General features: G+C 36.0%; 2 protein-coding genes across 5 annotated transcripts in view; one reads left to right on the forward strand and one right to left on the reverse strand.

The window, feature by feature from the left end:
* The window catches only part of NCAPG (non-SMC condensin I complex subunit G), a 51,092-nt gene extending 48,572 nt beyond the window's left edge, over positions 1-2,520 (forward strand). Inside the window, exons 20-21 of the mRNA XM_036072093.2 lie at positions 1,292-1,361; positions 2,300-2,520. Coding sequence (XP_035927986.1) covers positions 1,292-1,361; positions 2,300-2,423 — 194 coding nt within the window. The 3' untranslated portion in view covers positions 2,424-2,520. The remainder of the gene's footprint in view (positions 1-1,291; positions 1,362-2,299) is intronic.
* The window catches only part of LCORL (ligand dependent nuclear receptor corepressor like), a 168,472-nt gene continuing 144,555 nt past the window's right edge, over positions 334-24,250 (reverse strand). For 2 of the 4 annotated variants that reach the window (XM_036072085.2, XM_078068439.1), the window contains one exon: positions 4,940-5,094. In XM_036072085.2, the coding sequence (XP_035927978.1) occupies positions 5,081-5,094 (14 nt within the window). In that variant the 3' untranslated portion in view covers positions 4,940-5,080. Of the gene's footprint in view, positions 5,095-19,566; positions 19,594-24,250 lie in introns of all 4 variants that reach the window. The other 2 variants (XM_036072083.2, XM_036072084.2) reach the window with 2 other exon arrangements.

Genomic DNA, 24,250 nt, shown 5'->3' on the forward strand with positions numbered 1-24,250 from the left:
AATACCAGTGTTGCTCCAAGTGCTTTTGATTGAAAGAGTTATGATGCAATGTATCATATTGCAAAGGACTATTTGGGTTAAATTAAGATTTTTTTTATCAGATGATCAATGATGATTTTCTATTATTAGCTGGTTATATTCTGTCGTTTATATGATTAAGCACTTTTGAAAACCTTTTATCCCTGTAGTACTTGTCTGGGCTTCTGTTTTCCTTTTTCCCATTTTATTTCATAATTTTTCAACATCATTTATTTCCCAAGGGGTATCCAACAATAGGGGATTTGTTGGAATAAAGAAAATGTTGACAATTAGGGGATCACTTGGAAAAAAATCTGAAATTCAACATCTTTTTATTGTTTTATTATTATTACAAAAGCAGTTCATGCTTATTACAGAAGAATCAGAAAATACATGCAAGCAAACTAATATAAAGAACGCTAATCATCCCACCCACGAGCCAACCATTATTTTAATTCTTAAAAAACAATTTTGAGGCCCTATGCAGATTTAATTTTTTTCTAAATGGAATCTGGCCATAATATTTTTGTAGCCAATCACTTATTTACATGCTTATTGTTGGGTATTGTTCCAAATTAGTCCCATATTGTTGGATGTTTTCTTGGGGCTAGCTGCATTATGAGCAAATATGTAAGGTTGTGGAGAAAAACAGTTAAGTCTCACATGAATAATAAATAGGGTATATAAATTTCAACCAAATGTTCATACTGAGCAATTTGATCAGATTCTCATCATAAATGAGGGAGCATCATGGGCTAAACTTTATCTTCTTAACCTTGGAAGTTGCTAGCAAGTAGAATTTTTGCAACCTTCAGCATATTGTTAGAAGGTCTAGTTTTTATACTGAAAAATGTTTTATAACACATACTTGAATTGGCCATGTATACATTTGAATATTTTGTAAGAAGCCATTACCTTACTGATTAAAGTTCTCTCTCTCCCGGGTCTGCTGATGGGCATACCCCACTTTTCTCCCCTTAATTTTCATTAGTTTCTCTGCAGGTCATGTGCTATAGCAGAAGTACTTCTCTTTACATAGCATGTTTTTCACATTCTTCTTTCTCCCAAATATATTTAACTAAAATTTGCCTCCTTATAATTTGATTTCCATATTTTCCTTTGCCTATTACCCAAGCTTACAAAAGAATAAATGGCTGGAAACTAGGAAGAAATTTGTTGCAGAGGGAAAATGAAGGATTTGGGTAGGTCAGAAAATAGAAACAGTAAGCAATTGAGAATAAATTTTGATAATGAATTATATACTGTCTTGAAGGACGGAGAAAAGTGACAGCTTCAGCTAGGATGAACAGGAGACGTCAGACTGTGGAGGTTGACTCTGAAAGGTATGCCATGTACATCTAGAAAATGGATGTGGTGTTTTTTTGGGTTTTTTTTGGTCTAGGAGTAGAAAAGAAATTGTAGTTTGCTAACACTGTGAAGGAGAGAACTCAGTATGTATAAGATACTCAGTGAAAACTGTAAATCGCAAGGTCTTGGATATATATAGTCTAGAATTCCATTATCAAGAGCATTTGACGTCCCATGTCTTGTGTGCTTTTCCTACTGGGATGGCCCGTAGTCTTAGGTGGTCATCTTTAATATGTCCTTTCAGTTTATATATCCATGTGTGCTTCTAACTACATGATTGTGTGTATGGCTCTCCGATCTTGAATTAGCAAACTCTTAAAGGATTTAGATTTGGGTTCTTGGCATTTATAAGCAGGATTACTCTATCATTGTAAATTATATATATTTGTCGTGTAGTGTTTATTTTTAGATTCTGCCAATTAAGCCACTGTCGTAAGCTGAAAGTTTGTAGTTGCCTTGTGTTCATCTATTGGTAAAATTGTAATGTGTGTATTTTCAGTATATAGCTTTAGGTTAAGTTTTGACTAAATTTAAAATGTTTTTTGGAAACCTGCTGTTTACAGAGTGTTTTAAGAATGTATTACCTAAATTAAGAGAATGTAAGATGTTTTTTCACTTTGTGTTGTCCTCCAAAATTCTTTTGGGCAGTTTTCCTGTTTAATCACTTCATTACAAAATGTTGTTTTTCCTTATAATACCAGGTTCCATATAGAAATAAAAAGCAATTAGCTAGGTTTTCCATGATTTACTTGGCAGGATAGCCAATAAGTCTTTTTTGGTTTTAGTTTTAAAAACTTAGTAAAATCAGGATATCAATTACACACTGATAAAATGACAGAAACAAAGTTTTATTGATAAATAAACTTGTTTTAAAGCTTGTATTTAAATTGGTGTATTTTCAACATCCATTTAGTGACCCTGAAATTCCAGAGCCAGAATCAGAAATGAAGATGAGATTGCCAAGACGAGCCAAAACAGCAGCACTAGAAAAAAGTAAACTTAACCTTGCAGAGTTTCTCAATGAAGATACAAGTTAGAAGAGATGATGGAGGTGAAGTCCTTTTAACCATGTCCTTTAAAATTATGTTCAGTTTTCTGCTTTAATAAAGTTACCCTTGTATCAAAATCAGAAAATGCCTGATAGCTTGTAGGACTTTGTGCTGTGTGACTCCATGTTACTTTGGCCTTTACTGAAACATTAGGACAGCACCTGGCTGGCGCTCCACAGAAGCCTGCAGCGGACCCGGGGGTGTAACCAGCGTCTAAGGTGGGCCTAGGAACCTGCTTTGCAAATCGGCTTCTCAGGTGATGCGTGAACTCTCACATTTAGTATATGGCGTTCTGGACAGCTTCTCAGTGTAACTAGCTAGTAGCTTGCATTTGAGAAGCTTATGATTTAGATGGGGCACATCCAACACAGATGAGAACACTTCAGAACACATTTAAAAAGGGACATCTCAAGGGCAAATGAAGTACCACAAACTGGCTAGAAAGGAGCTTGCTTTCTTTTCCTTCAGGGAGGAGGACTACTACAATGACTCCAAAGTTCCCAGCATCTAAGCTGAACAGTTATTTTGATAATTTTGTGATTCTTACACTAAAAACATTTTGGTAATGCTATCTGAATGGATAATAATTTCTCTTCTTACAATATTTGCATATGAGAGCTCTAGTTTTCTTATGTTTCTGATGGCGTTTCTTGGGTTAGGAGATGTTCACATGTACTTTTTTTTTTTTTTAAGTAATCTCTACACCCAGTATGGGGCTCGAACTCATGCCCCAAGATCCAGAGTCACATGCTCTCTCTACTGACTGAGCCAGGCAGGTGCCCACACTTACACATGCTAATTATGGAGTTGCTTTCTACGTTTTTGGCATAACAAAATAAATACTGTGGATAATAAAAGACAATTCTAGTAGGAAAAGCATGACAGGAAGTCCTTTATATACTAGTTTATGAGCACTGTTTCTTCATTGTCAATCTCATTTTTCTTCCCAAATTGGCACTTGCCTCAGTTGTGGAACGGAGTATGAACTCAGTCCTCTTTCCGTCTGCAACACCCAGCAAAACATGTTTTCTTATCCCTCTGATTACCTTTTCTCTTTATTATCCAGAATAGAAATGTCCTAACATTGGATCTGTTTTATTAATAATTGTGCTTTTTAAGGTTTATTTAGGCCATTTATTTAAGGTGATGTTCTAAGATAGAGCTAAATTAAAATCATTGTGCTTTTTAGAACCAAATTGCTATATTACATACATATATGTGCTTTATAAAACTCAGAAATATAAAAGGAGTCTGAAAGTTACAAAGTAAGAATGCTTATTAAGCAAAAGGAAAAGGCAGATGTGGTCGTAAAAACAATAAAAAATAGATGATTGTTTTTCATTCTGTTGGCTCTGTGTCTTCCTGTGCTTCAAATTCCTTATGTAAGTCTTATTTTGTTAAATCCCTGTCACTTTAAAAATAATTTTTTGGGGTGAGGGATAGGGAGAAATAGGACTTAAAGTGTACACAGAATGTGCTATAAGGAAAAGTGTTTAGAAACACCATAGACTAAATCCCATTTACCCCACAGCCAGGCTATCCAAAGGGAAGGAGCCATGTTCTTACATACTTCCATGGACCACCATACCAGAGCTTTTTTTCTCTGGCATGGGAAAAATAAATTTAAGCACCAAACCTTTAGTATTCTTACTATTCAAGTTTTAGACACAATCACGTAGCCATTGCTGAAGCTATGCTTTTGCACTATTATAGTTAAAGGTAAGGAATTTTATCCTGATTTTAAAAGACATTTTACACTTAAATGGCTAAAATACAATAAAATCAATAGATGTAAATCCATTTACCATTTTTTCATTCAAAACTGGTAACTTACACCAAACAGTATTCTTGTCTGCAAGAGGCACAGCTTTGCTGAAGAGTAAAACATGCAATTGTGCCACTGATCTTACAGCCCACAGATTTTATAGGTTTAAAAGTACAGAGAAAGAACTGATCAGCTCAAATTCTATGAATGAAAACATGCTACTTGGTGATAAACTATGATCAATTTTTCTATACATATATAACTTTGAAAGAGATATACTTCTAAGAGATACCTTTGCCTTTTACCAGTTTGCTTCGAGGTAGTTGGTATCCACCTATTATACAACTGTTCATGGTCAGGTCATCACAAATCTTTACAATACTAGCCTTCTAAATCACATAATGCAGTATATATTAAAACTTTGTGCACAGAAATAAAACCGGGGACAATTATGTATTTAAACTTAGGGCATAAAAAAATTCACAAAATACCTTTAAAAAGAGAAACATCAAAATCCATTTGTACTGCAAAATTCCACAACGGTCCGGTGTAAAACGTAAAAAAACATACAAAGAATATAATCCAAATGATTAATGCTAATGATTATATTTAATATAAAGACATCACAGGACTAGAAATATTTCAAGATCAATTGATAAATGCAGAAAGAATACTGATGTACAAAATAAGGATAGTGCAAGAAGAACTGCAATCTATTTCTCTTCACTTTTGAGGTTTTGGTTGTGAACTGTACAGCTCGCTAGAGATGCTGCTGTCAAATTCAGATTCCATTCAATGGGACGATTAAGGCACATCTTAATGGGGCTCAAAGGGCAACTTGCTGTATTCCCATCGGACAAATTCAATTTCTCATCAGTTTTCATTTGTAGCATGCTGGAAAAAAAAGTGCAAAGCATTTTAGTTTAACTTCAAAGAAATTATCAACCTTGTAAAAGAAAATTCAGTCATTTTTATTGTTTGGACCTCTAAACAGAGTAGATAGGGCATTTTATTACCCTGAAAGTACAAGAGTTTTGTTCTGTTTCTTAGCTCCAGCCTCCTTACTGAACTGAATACATTACATATAGCCAGGTACTTAAGACGTCACCCAGATAGCGCTGGACGACAAAACCACTGTGTATGTGGATTCCATAAGTATACTCATGACATTTAACCTACTGAACTTGGCAGGATTCAACCCTTTTCATTTGTCCTTTAACTTACCAGGATCAGAGCCACTTTGAGACAAGAAGGAAATAACCTTTGTTTGAAAGTCTACCATGTTCTAGGCACATTCACATGTATTATCTCATTTAAATTTCATAACAACCAAGCAAGGTTGGTATACTTAACCTGATGATAAACAATAAAAGTGAGTCTCAGACTCAAGTACAAATATGTCTGAAGTTATAGAGTCACCCAACGAATTGGAATACGGTCCTTCCTCTTTCCCTTATGCTTGTCTACTAGCTCTCTGATGAGAATCTTTAGAAACAGAAACTTAAGAGTCCAAAGGGTAGCTAGTCCACATGTAATGGACATGTAGTCCTGAATCTTAAATAATATTCATGATAGTCTATTCACGTTTTCAGATGTGAATCCTTATGTTTATAAACTAATAGCTTGCTGTACAGTAGCTCATTTGATGCTTAACTGATTAGTTTGGTTGGACTACATCATTCCTAACCTTTCTCCAATGACAGATCTAGGATTCTTTCTATTAGTGAAGAGGAAATAGGCATGTAGTATTTAAGTGACTTGTTACAAGCGGCAGCTTCCTCCAGACCTCAGTAGCATTTTCCTGATCTTTCCTTGCAACGTCAAAAACGGACTCATTTGCCATTCAATAAACCAGAGAGATTTAACCTGTTATAGCATATTTCAATGGCTATCATGTTGCCACTGAGTTCTCCCCAGGCAAATGGTCCCAGTTTCACTGAATAACATAGTTTCAGCTTCATAGATATGAAGCAAAATGACAAACTACAAGTAGCTTCAAAGGTTACTCATCAAAAATAGAAAATCACTTAAAAAGCCAAAAAACAGAGGTGAATACATAAGAATATATTTAAAGTAGGTCATGGCCTGATAAATGACAAAGAGATCCAAAATACAATATTCTCATTCATATCAGAAATCTTAACTGATTTTTGAAAATATTTGCATCGGTTACTATTATTAGACTGATGGCCTCATGGACCTCAAGATTTTTTGTTTTTCAAGTTAGCAAAGCTCAGATAAAGCAGTAATGTTTTTCCTTCTTCCAAGGACTGCTAGCCTTCGTATTTGTATTATTTGTATATATACCTCTTTGAGAAACTCTAAGGCAAGCTATAAAAATACAAATATATTTATTAAGATAGCTTGGTAGATCAAGTATCAATGCCAAAAGAAGATGATGGCATGAAGCAACAAATGGTGATAAAAACAATTTTTGCTAAAAAAAACCTAAAAGACCCCGATTTTTGCTGTTTGATTGACAAAGGTATATTCATCAGAGAATAATACTTTAATAACTACATTGTTCTTTTTAAGACCTTCAAAAACATTAAAGTTACTTTTCTAGAGAGTGTACTCCAAATTTGGGTACACAAACTCCAGGAGTGCACAAACTATACACATGCATGGGAAGAAAATTCCAGTTTTAAAAGAAATATGTTAGTACTAATACACAGATTGACATACTTAATTCATAAATATACACTTAAAACTCAGTGTGCAAAGTTTGGGGCTACTAATCTATAGAATACTAAGAGTAGAAGAATATACTATCTTCAAGTGCTAGAAACAGAGGCATTAGAACAATAGAGCTAGAAGGGACCTTTCTAGACACCACCCACCCACCCCTTTTTTAAGATGGGGAAACTAAGGTATAGGAAAATAGAAAAATAAACTTCTTTTCTCAGAGTGTTCCAATCAGATGTACGTGGACTAATATAAGAACCTGGATCTCTTAAGTAATCTAGTAATAACCAAAGCACTTCTCAATTCCATTTTCTGTACCAAATTATTTAACATTGGGTACCCACTAGAAAGCACCTCTGAGGTACAAAGATGAGGGAGCATACACAGTGCATGCTTTCAAAGAATTTGCAATCTAGAATTTTTAACAAATAATCCTTTATATTTGGAAGTTGCAAAATTGACTAGTTAGGTTTAATGTCAGGAATTTGTAGTACAATCATACATATTTGTACCAAGTGAAAGATTAAATATTCCTCAACTTTTTTTTTTTTTTTTAAGTAATCTCTACACCCAATATGGGGCTTGAACTCACGATCACAAGATGAAGAGTCCCAAGCTCTACTGACAGAGCTAGCCAGGTACCCCCTCAAATTTTCTTGATGTACTTTTTAAACTCTTTATTTTGTATGTTTTTAAAAATTAAGTTGAATACTCTTGTATGTGTCTGTGTATTCAACTGTATCTATAGGGTTGATGTCTAGGAATAGGATAAATTGAGTCACAAGGTGCTTTTAAAGTTCTGATAGATATTACCAAAATATCCTTCATGGATTACGTACCATTTTACGCTCTTGCCAACAACGTGTGCAAATGTCTTTCATTTTCTTACCAATAATGTATAATAAAACGGATCTTTGAAAAAAATGATAGGTCAAAAAATGATATTTCATTGTTTAATTTGCATTTCTCTTATGAGGAAGGTTCAGCTTATTTTCATATTGATATGTAGTTAAGATTGGTGCTCTGTTCTATGTGATTTACAATCCCACTCCCCTCCCTACGCGGCCTAGTTCATTAGTGTTTGTATCTGCTTATGGTGATTTTGTCATGAATCCATTCTAAATTTTGGATCATCAAATGTAGCAGTCTTTTATTTCATGGCTTCTTTGCCTTACGTATGATTAGAAAGTTGAAGCAGCAGCATTTAAACTTATCAGATCAAGTGGCTTTATATATCCATATCAAGGATTCTACTGAAAGCTCAGTGACAGTGTATAAAGAACTGGGGAGAGGAACATAAAGACTTGAGTCCCAGTTCTGAGAAGATCAATCATCAGCCTTATGACCTTGGACAAGTAACCTTAGTCTCTTTCATTCTCCTTTTCTCATCTTTAAAAAAAGATATTGAGGGGCGCTTGGGGGGCTCAGTCAGTTAAGCATCCGACTCTTGATTTTGGCTCAGGTCATGATCTCAGGGTTGTAAGATTGAGCCCCGCGTTGGACTCTGTGCTGGGCATGAAGCCTGCTTGAGATTCTCTCTCTCCCTCTTAAAAAAAATGAAACATCATCCTGTTTACCGTTACATTTCTGAATGATTTAATGAGAGCCATTTAACATGATTTAAAAACCATACGGAGCTATCGACAAATGCAAAGGTTTAATTTAACACTGTGTCTTTTGGTGAATGGGGGACAAAGCTGGAAGAGAGGTACTCACCCTAAGGCCTCTTCTATCAAACTAGCAACCGAGACAGACGGTAGGTGAGGAGTGAATGAGGACAAGGAAGGGGCACTGAAATGATCATCTGGACATACAAGCCTATTTTCAATACTTCTGTAATTTCATCCACCCTAAGTAAGGTAGAACGTCTCTCCAGAATGTGAATGGAGGTTTACAAGAATATGTGCATTTGGGAAGTATAAAAGATGAAAATCTTTTGTGGGTCATGGAAATCCAAACAGTTACAATGTGTGATTTAAATTAATGATTACTGGGGTGCCTGGGTGGCTCAGAGGGTTAGGTGGCCAACTCTTGATTTTGGCTCAGGTCATGATCTTGGGGTCTTGAGATCAAGCCCCACATTGGGCTATGTGCTTGGCGCCCAGTCTACTTGAGATTCTCTCTCTCCCTCTCTGCTCATGAGCTCACGAATACATAAAATCTTTAAAAAATATTTTAAAAAATGATTACTGATAATTCTAACAAAAAAATTTTAATATATCTAGCCGTAATAATTCACACTTGTTTTACTTATTACCAGAGATATGGGATAGTTCATTTCTGTCATAGAGACAATAAACTTTAATGTAAGCTAGCCAAATCGCAGGAAACAAATTTTAGTGTGAGCAAGACAGTTCTGAAAAGATCATTTCTAGAGCAGTTGCTACATGCTAGGCACTATGCTAAAAATCTTTCCGATAATATTGCATTCAATTCCAAAAACCACCACTGAGGCTCAAAGAAGTAAAATGATGCATTAAGGTTCACTCAACTAATAAATGCAAGTTCAGAGTCTAGGATTTATTACCCTATCCTGCATACTAACTCTTGGGCTGTAATTCTGTCATGATTCTCCCTTTATGTTAATACCCATTTATCTATTTCTTCAGAATACTTAACATATGATAAGTGCCTGGTCTACAGATTTCAGACAGACAGACATTCTGAAGGGCTACAGCCACAACCGTATCTAGGAAATTATATATGTAGAGCATGAAGTTTCCTCATATTTAACTAAATAAGTAGTAGTCATATCTTTCAATTTCTCAAGATAAAAAAAAGAAAATATGTTAGGGCACAGACATGTTTTTTGAGAGCTATCATAAGAGTGTTTTTTTTTTTTTTTAAAGATTTATTTTAGAGAGAGAAAGCTGTGGGGAAGGCCAGAGGGAGAGGGAGGGGGAGAGAGAGAGAATCTCAAGCAGACTCCTTGCTGATCTCGGAGCCCCATGCAGGGCTCGATCCCACAACCCTGAGATCATGACCTGAGCCAAAATCAAGAGTCGGACACTCAACTGACTGAGCCACCAAGGCTCCCCTACCATAAGAGTATTGTTTAGGTTAAAGGTTTTAAGAAACATAAGTTCATCTTTTCAAAGGGAGAAAAGTCAGCTGTATGCATGGATAAACAAATCTGGTATAGGATTTAGAATGTGAATAGTTACTATAAAGTACCCGAAACTATCGAATTTGAACTCATCTATTTAACTCCAAATTCTGAATGACTGGTTTATTTCCTCTGGCAATAGCGTCATCTTATGTTGTGAAAATTTACTGAATAGCTATTATAGCTATACCCTTGAGCCTGATTCTCCACAAGTCTATCCAAATACCACAATAGGGTTGTTAAATGTGTAAACTGGATCAGAGAACATTTATGAAGTCAACAAGCATATTCCCATGGTTTTGATGTAGTAAGAAGTTATAAAAATGAAATCCTTGGTCTAGTGGACTCTAAATTTGATAATTCCAGGGTTCCCAGAGGCCAATACCAAGGACTTCGCCACCTATCAAAGTGTTTCAGTTCTATGACGAGCTGGCATGCATTTATAAGCCAGGTCGGCTGGTTACCAAAGTTAGTATTCACTCATTCTTCCCTCAAATCCTTAACCAACACCTACCTAATGTATTTAGAATATAAAATACTGTGATGGTGTCTGTCTTCAAGGGTTTTGCAGCTTGGTAAGGAGGCAGAAGGGAGAAGTATTCATAAATTATCAAAATAAATATATTTATTTTATTATAAATAGATATAGAAGAGGTAACTGAAGACTAAGGGATTACAGAGAAGGGAAATTAATCCCAGCAGTGGGGAGGTTGGGGAAAAAATATTTGAAATAGGTCTAAAGTAAATTCTTTACTAAAGGATTTTAGTAAATTGGGACAGAGGGAAGCTTTCATAGAGCCTGAGTTTTGATTCCGAATTAAATCACTCACCTGCTAAGTGTACATTCCTTAACCTCTAAGCTTCAATTTAACTGAAAAGTGAAGATAATGAGAGTACCCACCTCTTAAGGGTAATGCGATTATTACATGAGTTTATGTAAACAAAGCAGTTGGTATAGAGAATGCATGTAAAATGCCTGGCTGGACACATAGTAAGGACTCGATAAATGTTAATATTAGTACTACTAACAAAAAGTCAAAAGGTACACATGTGGGGATACAGGATGACAGATATGTGTATGATTTGTTTTTGCACTAGTACAGCCATTTAATTTTAAATCTCTGGGCTTTAAAGGGGAGGAGGATTCAAATGAAAGAGCCATAGGGATCTAGCCAGTTACACATGGTCTACCAGTGGAACATGATGTCTAACGTAAATCCTTTCTCTTGTTGGCAAACTCTGTAAGAGTTAGGTTATACAGGTTTTTTGTTTTTAAAGACTTAATTTATCTCAAGAGAAAAATTTCTCTTTGGTAGGATACTGGTGAATTTAAGGGCCCTGGCAGATTAAGTGGTAGATTTTAAGTCGGACATTTTTTCTGACTTGCTTTTGATTATTTGATGTGGTTATTTGGAGGAACAGAAGAACCTGGTGGTTAAGAGTAAGACTTTGAAGTCTCATATTTTTGGATTAGAATCGCAGATTTGCAGTTTACTCCAAACAATTTCAGGAGAACTACTTTTTTTAATATAAAGATTAGCATAGTATGTGCTTAACTAGTAAGTGCTATCATGATTAGTAGAGCAAACCATAAAGATTCACAAGAAAACATCTAGAATAAAAAGAATAGTTTCTCCTGAGAAATAGGATATCTACCTGAATTTTTAGTTGGATGGAATAAAGGAAATTATAGTCCGATTAAAGGCACAAAACCAATTCTCTTCAGAAATCAATGAACAGTTTGCAGTGCTATGTGATTTACAAGTGATCATTGGCCAGGTAGGGCCAAAAAGAATTTACCTGAATTTCTTAATTAACTTGTATATTAAATTAGTATAATGCAACTGTGCCTAAAGCAGTATCTTAAATATAATAGGTATTCAGATATTCAATAAACACAAATGTGACTCACATACATTTATAAAAATAAAATAGGAAATTTTAGTACTAAATTAAAAACACTTAGCAAGCTATTGATCTAAAATAATGCCAACCGACTAACTGTGAAAGAGTGTGGAACCTGACAGCCCTTAGAAAGATTTTGGATCCTGTTCCCATTTGCCTTCTGAGGAACTTAAAAATGATTATAATCAATGATCATAATCAATGATCCCTTCCTTTTTTTTTTTTAATATAGCTGCATCTACAGCCCAAATTCTTCACCCCTCCCTATATTCATCTCTTTGCCCTATTATTTTGCAATGTCCTCTCATTCTAGCCTCACCCATGTGACTTGCTTTGGCCAACAGGATGTTAGCAAGTATGAACTCTAAACTGGCTGAGGCCAGTGCAAGCTGAAGCTTGAGAAACTACTTGGGCACTTATGCCCCCTTGTGTATTTCTGTTTTTGCCATGAGAACAATGCCTGGGCTGGCCTGCTGGATGGATGTGAGACGCAGAGAGGGGCTAACCTGGCTCACCTGATAGCTAGCTAGTACAAGGCATGTGAGGGAACCCAGCCAAAGCCAAAAGAACCTCTTAGCCTTATTTGCCAGTCAGAGATACAGGAGTGAAATAAGTGCTTAATTTACTTAAGGGAGTAAGTTTTGGGGTGGTTTGTAAGGTAGCACTGTTGTGGCAATAGATAAATACTAGAACATGTCTTCTCCTCACCATGATGTGCAAGGTCTCTCATTCCTTAAAAATAAAAACAAACAAGTGCAAGGTCTCTCATTCCTAAAAACAAAAACAAAACAAAACTTCACTCAATCTTTTATTTTCCTCAAAATAACATTTTTAGAGCTAGGTTATTTTAATGAGTTATCCTATACTTGCTATCACCATTTTCTTCTCTCTTATTCTTAACCTACTCCAATCTGGCTTCCAGGTCTTTCACTCCATGAAAACAGCACTTACTAAAGTCACCAATGAATTGATAAGTCTGATGAATGATCTTTAATTTTCAACTTTTTTGCCTTCCTAAGAACATTAAACACTATTGGTCATTTCCTCTGCTATAGACTGAACTGTGTACCTCCCTGTTTTATATGCTGAAGTTCTAACCCCCTATATTAAGAGATATAGGGCCTTTAGGAGGTAACTAAGGTAAAATAAGGTTACAGGGTGGAGCCCTAATCTGATGGCCTTGTCTCCATAAGAGGAGAAGAAGATACCACAGAATGGGAAGGTAGCCATTTGCAAACCAGCAATAGAGACCCACCAGAAACTGAACCCTCCAGACCTTGATCTTGGACTTTCCAGCCTCCAGAACTGTGAGAAAACAAATCTCTGTCATTAAGACACGCAGTCTAGGGGTGCCTGGGTGGCTCAGTCGGTTAAGCGGCTGTCTTCAGCTCAGGTCATGATCCCGGGGTCCTGGGATCGAGCCCCGCATTGGGCTCCCTGCTCAGCAGAGAGCCTGCTTCTCCCTTTCCCTCTGCCTGCCACTCTGCCTACTTGTGCTATCTCTCCGTCAAATAAATAAATTTAAAAAAATCTTTTAAAAAAAAAGACACACAGTCTACAGTATTTTGTGATGGCAGCCTGAGAAGAGTAAACCTCTTTCTTGAAACTCACTTTTTTTTTTTGGCTTTTGAGACAAAACACAATATTGGCTTTCTTCTTCCTCTTCCCTTCACTGCAAGTCATCCTCCTCTTGGATGGCTTGGAATTTCTCAAGCCTAAGTCCCAGGCTTCCTTTTCTTCTTCTATAATCTTTCTTTAGGGGTTCTCATCCATACTCAGTTTCAGTTATCAATGACATCTCAGACATCTCAAATCCTCCCACTGCTCACCACATTACTTCTTCAAAAAGGATTTCCCTGAGTACTCAACCTAAAGTTATTACCACTAGAAACTCTTTAGATCATCTAATTTCATTAACACAGAACTTACAATTGCTTATGTTTTTCCTCCCTCCCATTAAAATACGAGCTTGATGACAGAGTACAACATATTGGTCTTGTTCAACATATTATTTCCAGTACCCTGCATATAGAAACTGGATAAATATCTGTCAAAAGAATAAATCTAGGACTTCTGCTTCCGGCTATGATGAAGTAACAGGAATCAGATTTACCCTCTCACTTTAAACAACTTAAAAAATAGACAAAAATATAAGCAATATATATAGTAGGCTCCACATCCAGCATGGAGCCCAATGTGGGGCTTGAACGCACGACCCTGACATCAAGACCTGAGCTGAAATTGAGAGCCAGATGCTTAACTGACGGAGCCACCCATGTGCCTCTGAAATATTTTTAAGACAATGGATGAAAGAAAGTACCGGGTGACTGTGATCCCTGAAAGAAGGGAACAAAGGAGGGAAGTCATAAAAATTGCTCTGGCTTACTGCCTGAAGAATTTCCAGCCTGCAGTTTCAAGAGAGGGACCAAAAGGAGCTTGGAGATCTTCCTGAGATGAGAGGACAGTTTGTTGCTGAGGGAGACCAAAGCAACCAGAATCTGTGGGGCAGAGATCTGCACTGGCTTCCCTCGAATATGTAGATAAATACTGATCAGTGCATGATAAATGTTGCCCAAATCTGTGAAAAAGACCACTGAAAAGGACCAGGCGGAAAATCGCTAGAGGCCATACAGGACTGGATATAATTTGTGTTCCCACCAGCAAGAACGGAAAGACCCCCTGACACATATGACAGTAAATAATTATTGGTAGTGCCTCACTAGTGGGGTAAAATTAGCACTACTGACATTTGGGGCCAAGTGATTCTTTATTGTGAGGAGCTGTCTTATTATGCACTGTAGAATGTTTAGCAGCATCTCTGGCCTCTACCCACTAAGTATGACAATCCAAAATGTCTCTATACATCCTCAAATATCCTCTGCAGGTCATCCCCAGTTGAGAACCACTGTCCTAGACCAAAGGCTGTTCCAACTCTGCCTATCAATGCCCAAAAGCAAGATTTGAAACAATAAAGTTTTCTTAATGAGTTAATAGTGTCTCAGAACAGAGCCACAAAACATTGAAGACACTGGAAAAACAAAACAAAAAAACCCCAGCATACAAGGTAAAATCGACAATGTCCAGCATCCAATCCAAAATTACCAGGCATGCAAAAAACAGGAAAATATGATCCAAAATGAGGAGAAAAATCAATCAGTAGGAACTGATAGCACACAATGTAAAATTGGCACACAAGGATTATTAGTGCAAGTACTTTCAAGAAGCTGAGGAAAGCATAAGCATGAGGAGAAATATAGTAAATACAAAGAAGACTAAATTTATTTATTTATTAAAAGGATTTTATTTCTTTATTTGTGAGAGAGAGAGACATAGCAAGAGAGAGAGAGAGCACCAGCAGAGGGGAGAGGGAGAAGCAGGTTCCCTGCTGAGCAGGGAGACCAACATGGGGCTCGATCCTAGGACCCTGGGCTCATGACCTGAGCCGAAGGCAGACACTTAACCAGCGGAGCCACCCAGGTGCCCCAGAAGACTAAATTTAAATCTCTGGAGATGAAAATATAATTTCTGAAATGAAAATATCCTGGCTGTTACTAACAGCAGATTAGACAATCCAAAGAAGAGTTTATCAAACTTAAAAACATGAAATAGCATAATCCAAAATGAAACAGAGAAAAAAATGTAGAAAAATGAACAGGTATCAGTGTTCTATGCGGCAAAATAAATGTGATTGGAATCCCAAAAGGAGAGTAGTGACAAGAGAGATAGAAACATATTTCAAGAAAATATAGCTAAAAGATTTCCAAATGTGATAAAAACTAAACCCCCATATCCAACTAGTTCAAAAAACTCCAAATAGAAAAAAACATGAAGGCAACAATGCCAAACCCATTTATAATCAAATTGCTGATAACCACTGATAAAATCTTATAAGCAACTGGAGGGAAAAAAAATCCAGTACATACAGAGTAGCAAAAAGAAGAATGACAGCAGACTTATCTTCAAAATCTGGAAGGCAGTGGAGCAACAGGTTCAAAGTACTAAAAGAAACATATGGTCAAATCTGAATTTCATATCCAGCTAAAATATCTTTTCAAAAACAGAAGTGGGGGGAAAAAAAGTGAAATAAGACTTTTTCAGACAAAAAGGCAGGGCTGAGTGAATTAATAAAGAGCAAACCCACACTACAAGAAATGCTAAAGGAAGTTATTCAGGCAGAAGTAAAATAATATCAGATAGAAGCCTGGATTTGTACAAAAGAATGAAAAGTACCAGAAATGGAAAATTCATGGGGAAAATACTTTTCCTATTTTAAAAATCTCTTTGAACAACTGTGCAAAGGAAAAACAGTAACAACATATTGGGAAGATTATAACATTTATAGAAGCAAAATGTATGACAATAATAATAGCACAAAGGCTTGGAGGGAGGAAATGCAAATGTACTGTAAAGTTCTTAGACTATACATGAAGTGGTGTAACATTATCTGAAGGGAGTTACTGCTAAGTTGATATATAGGGTAAACTTGACAGCAAGTACTTCTTAAAAAAACAATTAAGAGAGTAAATAGAATAATAAAATACACTCAGCTTATCCAAAAGAAGGCAAGAAAAGAGAAAAAAGGAAGTAAATAATAGCTGGGACAAATAGAAAATAGAAAGTTGGATGGCTATTATCAAAAAGATAAGAAATAACAAGTGTGGGTGAAGATGTGGAAAAAAGGCAAACCTTGTGTACTATTAGTGGGAATATAAATTGGTATACCCACTATAGAAAATAGTATGGATGTTCCTCAAAAAATTAAAAATAGAACTACCATATGATCCAGCAATTCCACTTCTGGATATCTATCCAAAAAATGAAAACAGTAAACTTGAAAAGATATATGCACCCCCCCTCCCCGTTTTCACTGCAGCATTATTTACAATAACCAAGATATGGAAACAACTTGTGTCTATCAAAGGATGAATGGATAAAGAGAATCTCTCTCTCTCTCTGTCACACACACACACACACACACACACACACACACACACACATCCAGCCATAAAAAGGAAATCTTGCCATTTGCAATAACATGAATGGACCTTGAGGGCATTATGCTAAGTGAAATAAGTTAGAGAAAGACAAATACCAGATGATTTCACTTATATGTGGAATCTAAAAATAACAAAAACTAACCAAGCTCACCAATACAGAAAGCAGATTGGTGGATGCTAGAGGCGGGGGCAAAATGGGTGAAGGGGCTCAATAGGTACAAACTTCTAGTCATAAAATAAAGAAGTCATGGGAATGTAACATACAGCACAGTCGCTGACTATAATTAATAATACTGTGTTACATATTTGAAGGTTGCTAAAAGAATAGATCATAAAAGTTTTCATCACAAGAAAAATTCTATGGTGACAAAAGTTAACTAGACTTACTGTGGTGATCACGTCACAATACATAACAAATACCAAATCATTATGTTGTACACTCAAAACTAAGATGTTGTATGTCAGTTATACCTCAATTAAAAAAAAAACAAAACAAAGTTGGCTGACTGAAACTCAACCACATCAAGTCACATGAAATGAAAATGGTCTATTAAAAGGCAGAGATTGTCAGATTGGGTGAGAAAGCAAGCCTCAACTGTATGCTGCCTAAAAGAAACTCACTTCAAATACAGAGACATATAGATTAAGAATGAAAGTGTGGGAAAAGATATACCATGCTAAAACTAGTGAAAAGTAGCTGGAATGACTATAGTAATATCAGACAAAAAATGATTTCAGACCAAAGAATATTTCCAGAGATAAAGAGGTTCATTTCATATGAAAAAGGAGTAAATTCATCAAAAGTACATAAAAATTCTAAATGTATATGCACCTAATCACAGAGCTTCAAAATACATGAAACAAAACCACAACTGAAAGGATAAATAGGAAAATCTAGAATCAAAGTTGCAGATTTCAAAACCTCTCTCTCAAGGATAAATAGAATAAGTAGACTGAAACTCAAGAAGGATGTAAAAGAGTTGAATAGCACTATCAACTTGCTTAACTGACAAGACTCCACCCAACAGCAGCAGACTACACATTATTTTCAATAACACGGAGAACATTCATTAAAGTAGATCTGGATAGGCTCTTGACCATAATAAAAAATCTCAATAAATTCAAAAGAATTAAAATCATACAAAGTATATTTTATAACCATAACAGAATTAAACTAGAAATCAGTAACAGTATCTGGAAAATCCTCAAAATTTGGAAACTGACCAATATATCTCTAAGTAATCCATGGGTTAAACAAGAAATCACAAGGGAAATATGAAAATAGTTCTAATTTAATGAGAGTGAAAATACAGCAGAGCAAAATTTGTGAGATATAGCTAAAGTAGTGTTCAGAGGGAAATTTATAACATAATGATCATATTAGTAAGGAATTCATCTTCTTTCTACTACAACCCTCTACACTCTATACCAATAGTTCTCTAAGTGTGGTCCTTGGAGCCCAACCATCTCTTTTTTAATAAGCCCTCCTGGTGATTCTGATGTACACTAAAGTTTGTAAAGCATTGTTGTAAAGTAGTACAGTTCTCATTTGGACCACATAACGGTCTATGCCTTCACTCTTGCAGTCTACCATTCATTTTCCACAAGGCAGTCAGAGAGATCCTCTAGGGAGAATCTGATGATGTCATATATCTTCCCTATCCAATCTCTACTCTAAGAGCAATAGGAAGCCACTGAAAGTACATAAACATGGCTTATGGGAATCTACATGGTCTATCCTTCATTTACTTCTCAATCCTCACACCTGATATCATGCTCCTCCTTTCTCTTTTGACTCAAGACACACCAGTCATTGTCTTACCTGCAAAGAATACCATGCTGCAGTTTTCCCACATGCAAGTCTTTCTTTCTGGAAGTCAGTCCTCCCCTCCCAGTTCTTTGCTACTTGGCCTAATTAATTCCTACTCACTCTTCACAGCTCAGTTCAATGGCCATTTCCTTAGAGAAGTCTTCCCCCCCATTTCTCTGACTTGATAAAATCTCCCTATAAGGAATTCTTATAATACCACCTACTAATTAAGAACTTGTAAGATTTGTGTACTTACTTACTCAATGTCTGCCTCTCTTAATAAACTTGAACCATGAGGGCAGAACAATACCTGGTTTTGTCCCCCATCCTATCCTGTATGTCTAGCATATTGCCTGGCACACAGGAGACATTTTTTAAAGAATAAGTTAATGAGGTCTATCTAGCTTTCTGTTTCTATGTACAGAAACAAAGTAGAAAACAAATGAAATGTCTAGGTTGCCTGGGATTGGAATGGGAGTGGGGTAGCAAAAAGAAGCCAAGGTCTTATTAAAATTAAACAAGAACAACCAAGAAAAAACCTGGCAGGATGAAATCATTCAGACACCTGCTCTGTCCCCCCCGCCCCCTGCACGTAATTAAACAACAGATGAATTCAATAGACTTAACATTATAATCACAGAATGCTCAGCTCCACTGCAAACTGTTTACTGCCCAGGAAAAATGAGGGTGGGGGGGAATGGTAGCCGGGAGAGCTGAACCAAGAATTCTGAATCCCTAAGTGAAGAAATTGAGAAGAAAAAAGGAGAACATTTGAGGAAGGAATGTAAAGCACTGAAATCAATCTTTCTAACAGGTGGTAGCCACCGGTGAAGGAAGAGAAGAAGGGCGACCCTTGGACTTACCTCAGATAGACAAAACAGGTCTGGAGGCTGCAGGGAGAGAATAAAGATTTACAAAACAGAATAAACTGCCACTCATGGCTCCCCCAGCACCACTCTGCTGGATAAAGATAGGTCTTGTCCCATACAGATAAAACAAAACAACTACAAGTCAGAAATATATTGCATTGTGTGGGAAGAGGGAGAGGATGGGGTGTTCAGAATAAACTGGATATAATAACTTTAATCTATTTTTAAACAACCCAAGGACTTTCTAGCCACATACCAAAATTCTACTGATATATACAGGTCAGCAAACTTTTTTCCACAAAAGGCCAGGTAATAAGTATTTTAAGCTTTGTGGGCTTTATGAAATTACTCAATTCAGCTTCAGTGGCATAAACAGCAATGACAACACCTAAGTGAACTTGGAGTGTTACAATAAAACTTTACTTACAAACAGGCCATGGGCCAGGTGCCCCAATTTAGAGAATTAGTTTTATGTTTGAAAATAGTTCTGTACTCCATATCCACTAGTATGGAGAATCAATCAAATTATCTTTCTTCAAATTATACTGTGCTGCCAAAGTAAAAACAATTTGACATACTTTTTTATAAGTTCCCCGAGTTCCTCTGTGACTCTAATGTCTAACACAAAGCCTAGTAGATCAAAAGAAAAAGTATCCAATTTGTTGAGTAAATTAGATGGTTTTCCATGAAAGATGTGGGGTAATTAGTCAAGTAGAATACTGTGAAAAACTCAGTAATGGTTAACAAAGCAATAGGATATAAAATAGTCAAGAAAAACTCTAAGAAAAAAAAATCAAGACAGGAGATTATCAAAGTAGCTCTTCTATATTTTAATAAAGCATTATAGCAAGAGTTAGAAATGCGTCAAAACCTAAAACTCTTCTCCTTACTCAGTTCCTATGAAAGTTATGCTGATAGGGAAGAAACTCAATTATAAATAGAATGGATTTTTATTAAAAATTTCTGATTTCATTAGAATACTTCAAATAACCAAAAGTTTTAACAGTTTCACTTGTGGCACTGTCAATTAGTAAAGAGGTAATATGAAGTCCAAATAAAAAAGAATATGCCAATGAGTTTTTTCATTTTTCCATTAAAATATCTATCTTCACTTCATCCAGTTCTGACCAAATTAAGATGGTGTAAGGTTAATTAAGACTTGAGGAGATACTGATGTCATATGAAATTTAGACTTGACAAAACACTGATCTCATATGTTTTCCTAAATTCATAAGATATTTTCTCATGGTTTGTAATATCTATGGTAAAGCTACCTGAATTGACTGCTACCACCACTCCTCCTTTCTTAACATGAAATGAAAATCTAATATACAAAAATGAGATTTACAAAATGGACTCATTAGAATGTGATCATCTTTGGCTTATAGGTATTTACCACAGTGTTCTTTTAATGGTGAATGTTAATAAAGCACTTACAACTTAATTTTGATTACTCTAATTTATGTCCAAGAACAAATCTAGTATATAAATTAACATGTTTTTATAGTCATTGCATTTTTCTGGGAATATGACAGTAAATATAAAGAAACCCTAGCAGGAAACTATATAGAGCAGTGTTTTCCAATTATGTTCCCCAAACTGTGGGACATAAAAAGCTATGATATGATATATGATATGATATGATATATAAAGTTTGAAGAATGCTTAACATGTTAATGGGGCATAGTGATTCAACAAGCACAGGACTGAGCATTTCCCAAAGTTATTAGACCATAGAACCCTTTTCCCACAGAACATCTTGGAGGACTAGTGCTTCTTGGACTATATCTCTGGAATGCTTGTGTGGCAAACTAGATGAAGGTGACGAGTCATCTAGCAATGTGTTTCTGTCAAAATGAAATTTAGAAAATCATCTACTCTATGCTACATAGTTCTTCCATTAAATGATAATTATGAAGCTGAATAATAGCACATGAAGAAATGCTAACTCTAAATTTTATTTAAACATGTTTAAGGATATTCTGTGCCAAGGTTTGCCTCAACCATACAAATTTAAAAGGATATTTTGAGTTAGGATGCAAAAAATGTGGTAAACCATTCATGAGCAGGACCAGAGGAGGATGCATGGTTGGTTTCAGTTTTAGGTAGTTGAATGAGTATACTATTAATTAAAAATCACCCATCAGTTAACATACCTGTGTGAAAACCACAATTCTAAATGGAAAAATTGTATTCAGTCATTTTTGAGGATAGATGACAAAACAGGAGAAGCTGACAAATTGACTTTTTTTCAGTCAGCTCAGAATCTAATTCAAAGTATCAATTTGAATTCTGAATTTTTATGGCAAAATTCAATGTTTTAGGATGAGTACAATGAGTATAGCTACCTCAAGTCCACATTAGTTATTCTAGTCTTAAAACTTCCTTAGATGTGTCCAAAGTAAGCTTATTTACATCCAGATATTTATCAATTAGGAAAGGCACACATTTACTTCGGTAACTCAAAAGACACTGATATGCAAAAGTTCTATATTATTATTTTCAATAGTCACTCCATTTTAGGCCATTATCACCTCAAAAATCATCTCTTGCAGCTAGCCTTTCACACACCCCATTTTGTCCTTCCCCTCAAAAATCTATACTGTGTGCTATCATTAGAAAAGATTCCCTAGAATTACACTTTATTTAGTTTCTCACTATTCACGGAATGAATTCTCGGCCTGATCTCTTTGTCCTTTTGTTATACCCACTTGGTGAACCCAATTAACCCAATTAAATCTAAGGGCCCACCTTTCTCCAAGCTTACATTCTGGCGGCTGAGATAAAAATCACAAAACTGTTCAACCCCGTTATTTCTTGAGAGAGTATTTCAAACGTTATCTACATTGCACAATACCCACCATATTATTCTTAAATTACCTCTGGACTCATAGAAAATATCTCTAATATTCTCAATATTCTGCCCATGAATTTGTGAACTAACGTGCATTCCCATATATTGTTTCCACTGTTCTCATGTTTTAAGAGAGAAGTGATTCTTCTCACCGAAACTATCTAATGATGGCCCATAATGTCCAATAATTCACTCTGGGGCTTCACTCCATTTCCACTGCTTGCCATCTTGTTTGTATCTTCAACCTTTCATTCTCTACTGGCTTCTCATTGGCAGCTAAACTTTTTTTTAAAAAACAGTCTTCATGAGGGCTTCCTCTCACTATCTCCCTATCTCCTCTCCAGTCAGAGCCATTTAGTTTTCTGTGCTAATTTTCTTCATTTCCTCTTCCTGCATTAACTCAATCATAAGATTTCTGGCTGCGTACCAAAACTACGCTCTCCAAAATCATTACAATAACCTTTTGTGCTATCTTCAGTGGAAACATTTCAAGGCTTAATTAACCTCTTTTCAACATTTCACACTGTTGTTTTATCCCTTCTTAAAACACATTTCCTTTCTACCACACTCTCCTGGCTTTCCTCTTACTTCCTGACTACCCTCACCAGTCTCCTTTTGTGTACTTTTTTTTTTTTTTAAGATTTATTTTAGAGAAAGAGTGAGTGCGCGTGTGCACTCGAGTGGTGGGCAGGGGCAGAGGGAGAGAATCTCAAGCAGACTCCCTGTTGAGCATGGAGCCTGATGCAGGGCTCAATCTCACGACCCTGAGATCATGACCTGAGCCAAAATCAAGAGTTGGGACACTTAACCACCTACGCAATCCATGTGCCCCTGTGCACAATTTTTTTTTTCCTCTATATCTTTGGGGCTCTGAGGTCCTAGGCTCTTCCCATTTTACACTGAGCAATCCATTCCACTCTCATGGTTTCAATTATTTATGGACTCCAAAATCTTTATCTCTAGCTCAGACCTCTTTTCTGAGAAACAAACACATATTAACCAAAGCTGACCTCTTAATAAGACAGGTTTAAACTGCGTAGGTCCACTTACACGCAGATTTTTTTCCCCATAAATATACATACAGTATTGTAAATGTATTTTCTCTTCCTTATGATTTTCTTATAAAATCTTCTTTTCTCTAGCTTACTTTATTATAAGAATACTGTATATAATACATATAACAGAAAATATGTATTAACTGTTCATGTTATCAGTAAGGCTTCCGGTCAACAGGTTATTGGTAGTTAAGTTCTTGCGGAGTCAAAAGTTATATGTAGATTTTTTTAATGCACAGGAAGTTAGCACCCCTAACCTCTGCATTGTCCAAGGGTCAACTGTGATTGCTTCCTAAACATCTTTTCTTAGATATTCCACTCAAACTGCTTACGTCTAAAACTGCACACTCTTAATGTTCTCTTATATCTCAGTGAATGTTACTACCATCTATCACTTAGATGTTCAAGCTCAAACCTGGACATTACCCTTTATTCCTCTACTCTCTAAGATGTACTGACTCTATCTCATAGACCTCCATCAAATGTATCTGTTCTCCATTCCTGCCACACTAGGGCTCCAAACACTTTTTCATTAACGGATGCTGGCCTCACAATTTGGGCTATGCTTCCCTCAGTAGCTTTATCTTTTGCCATTTTTCTGTCCACCCCCTGCCCCTTTCTTAATTTCTCTTTTATGCCTCAGCTATATGAATTAAATTACTCAGAGTTCTATAAGCCTGTTCTGTCGCCCAAATTTTCCACATGCAGTTTGCTCTTCCTGAAATACTTCTCCCCTGACTTCTAATACTTCGGCATCCTTCAAATCTCA

Source organism: Halichoerus grypus, chromosome 3, assembly GCF_964656455.1.
Source record: "Halichoerus grypus chromosome 3, mHalGry1.hap1.1, whole genome shotgun sequence".
In the NCBI taxonomy this organism is placed as follows: Eukaryota; Metazoa; Chordata; class Mammalia; order Carnivora; family Phocidae; genus Halichoerus; species Halichoerus grypus.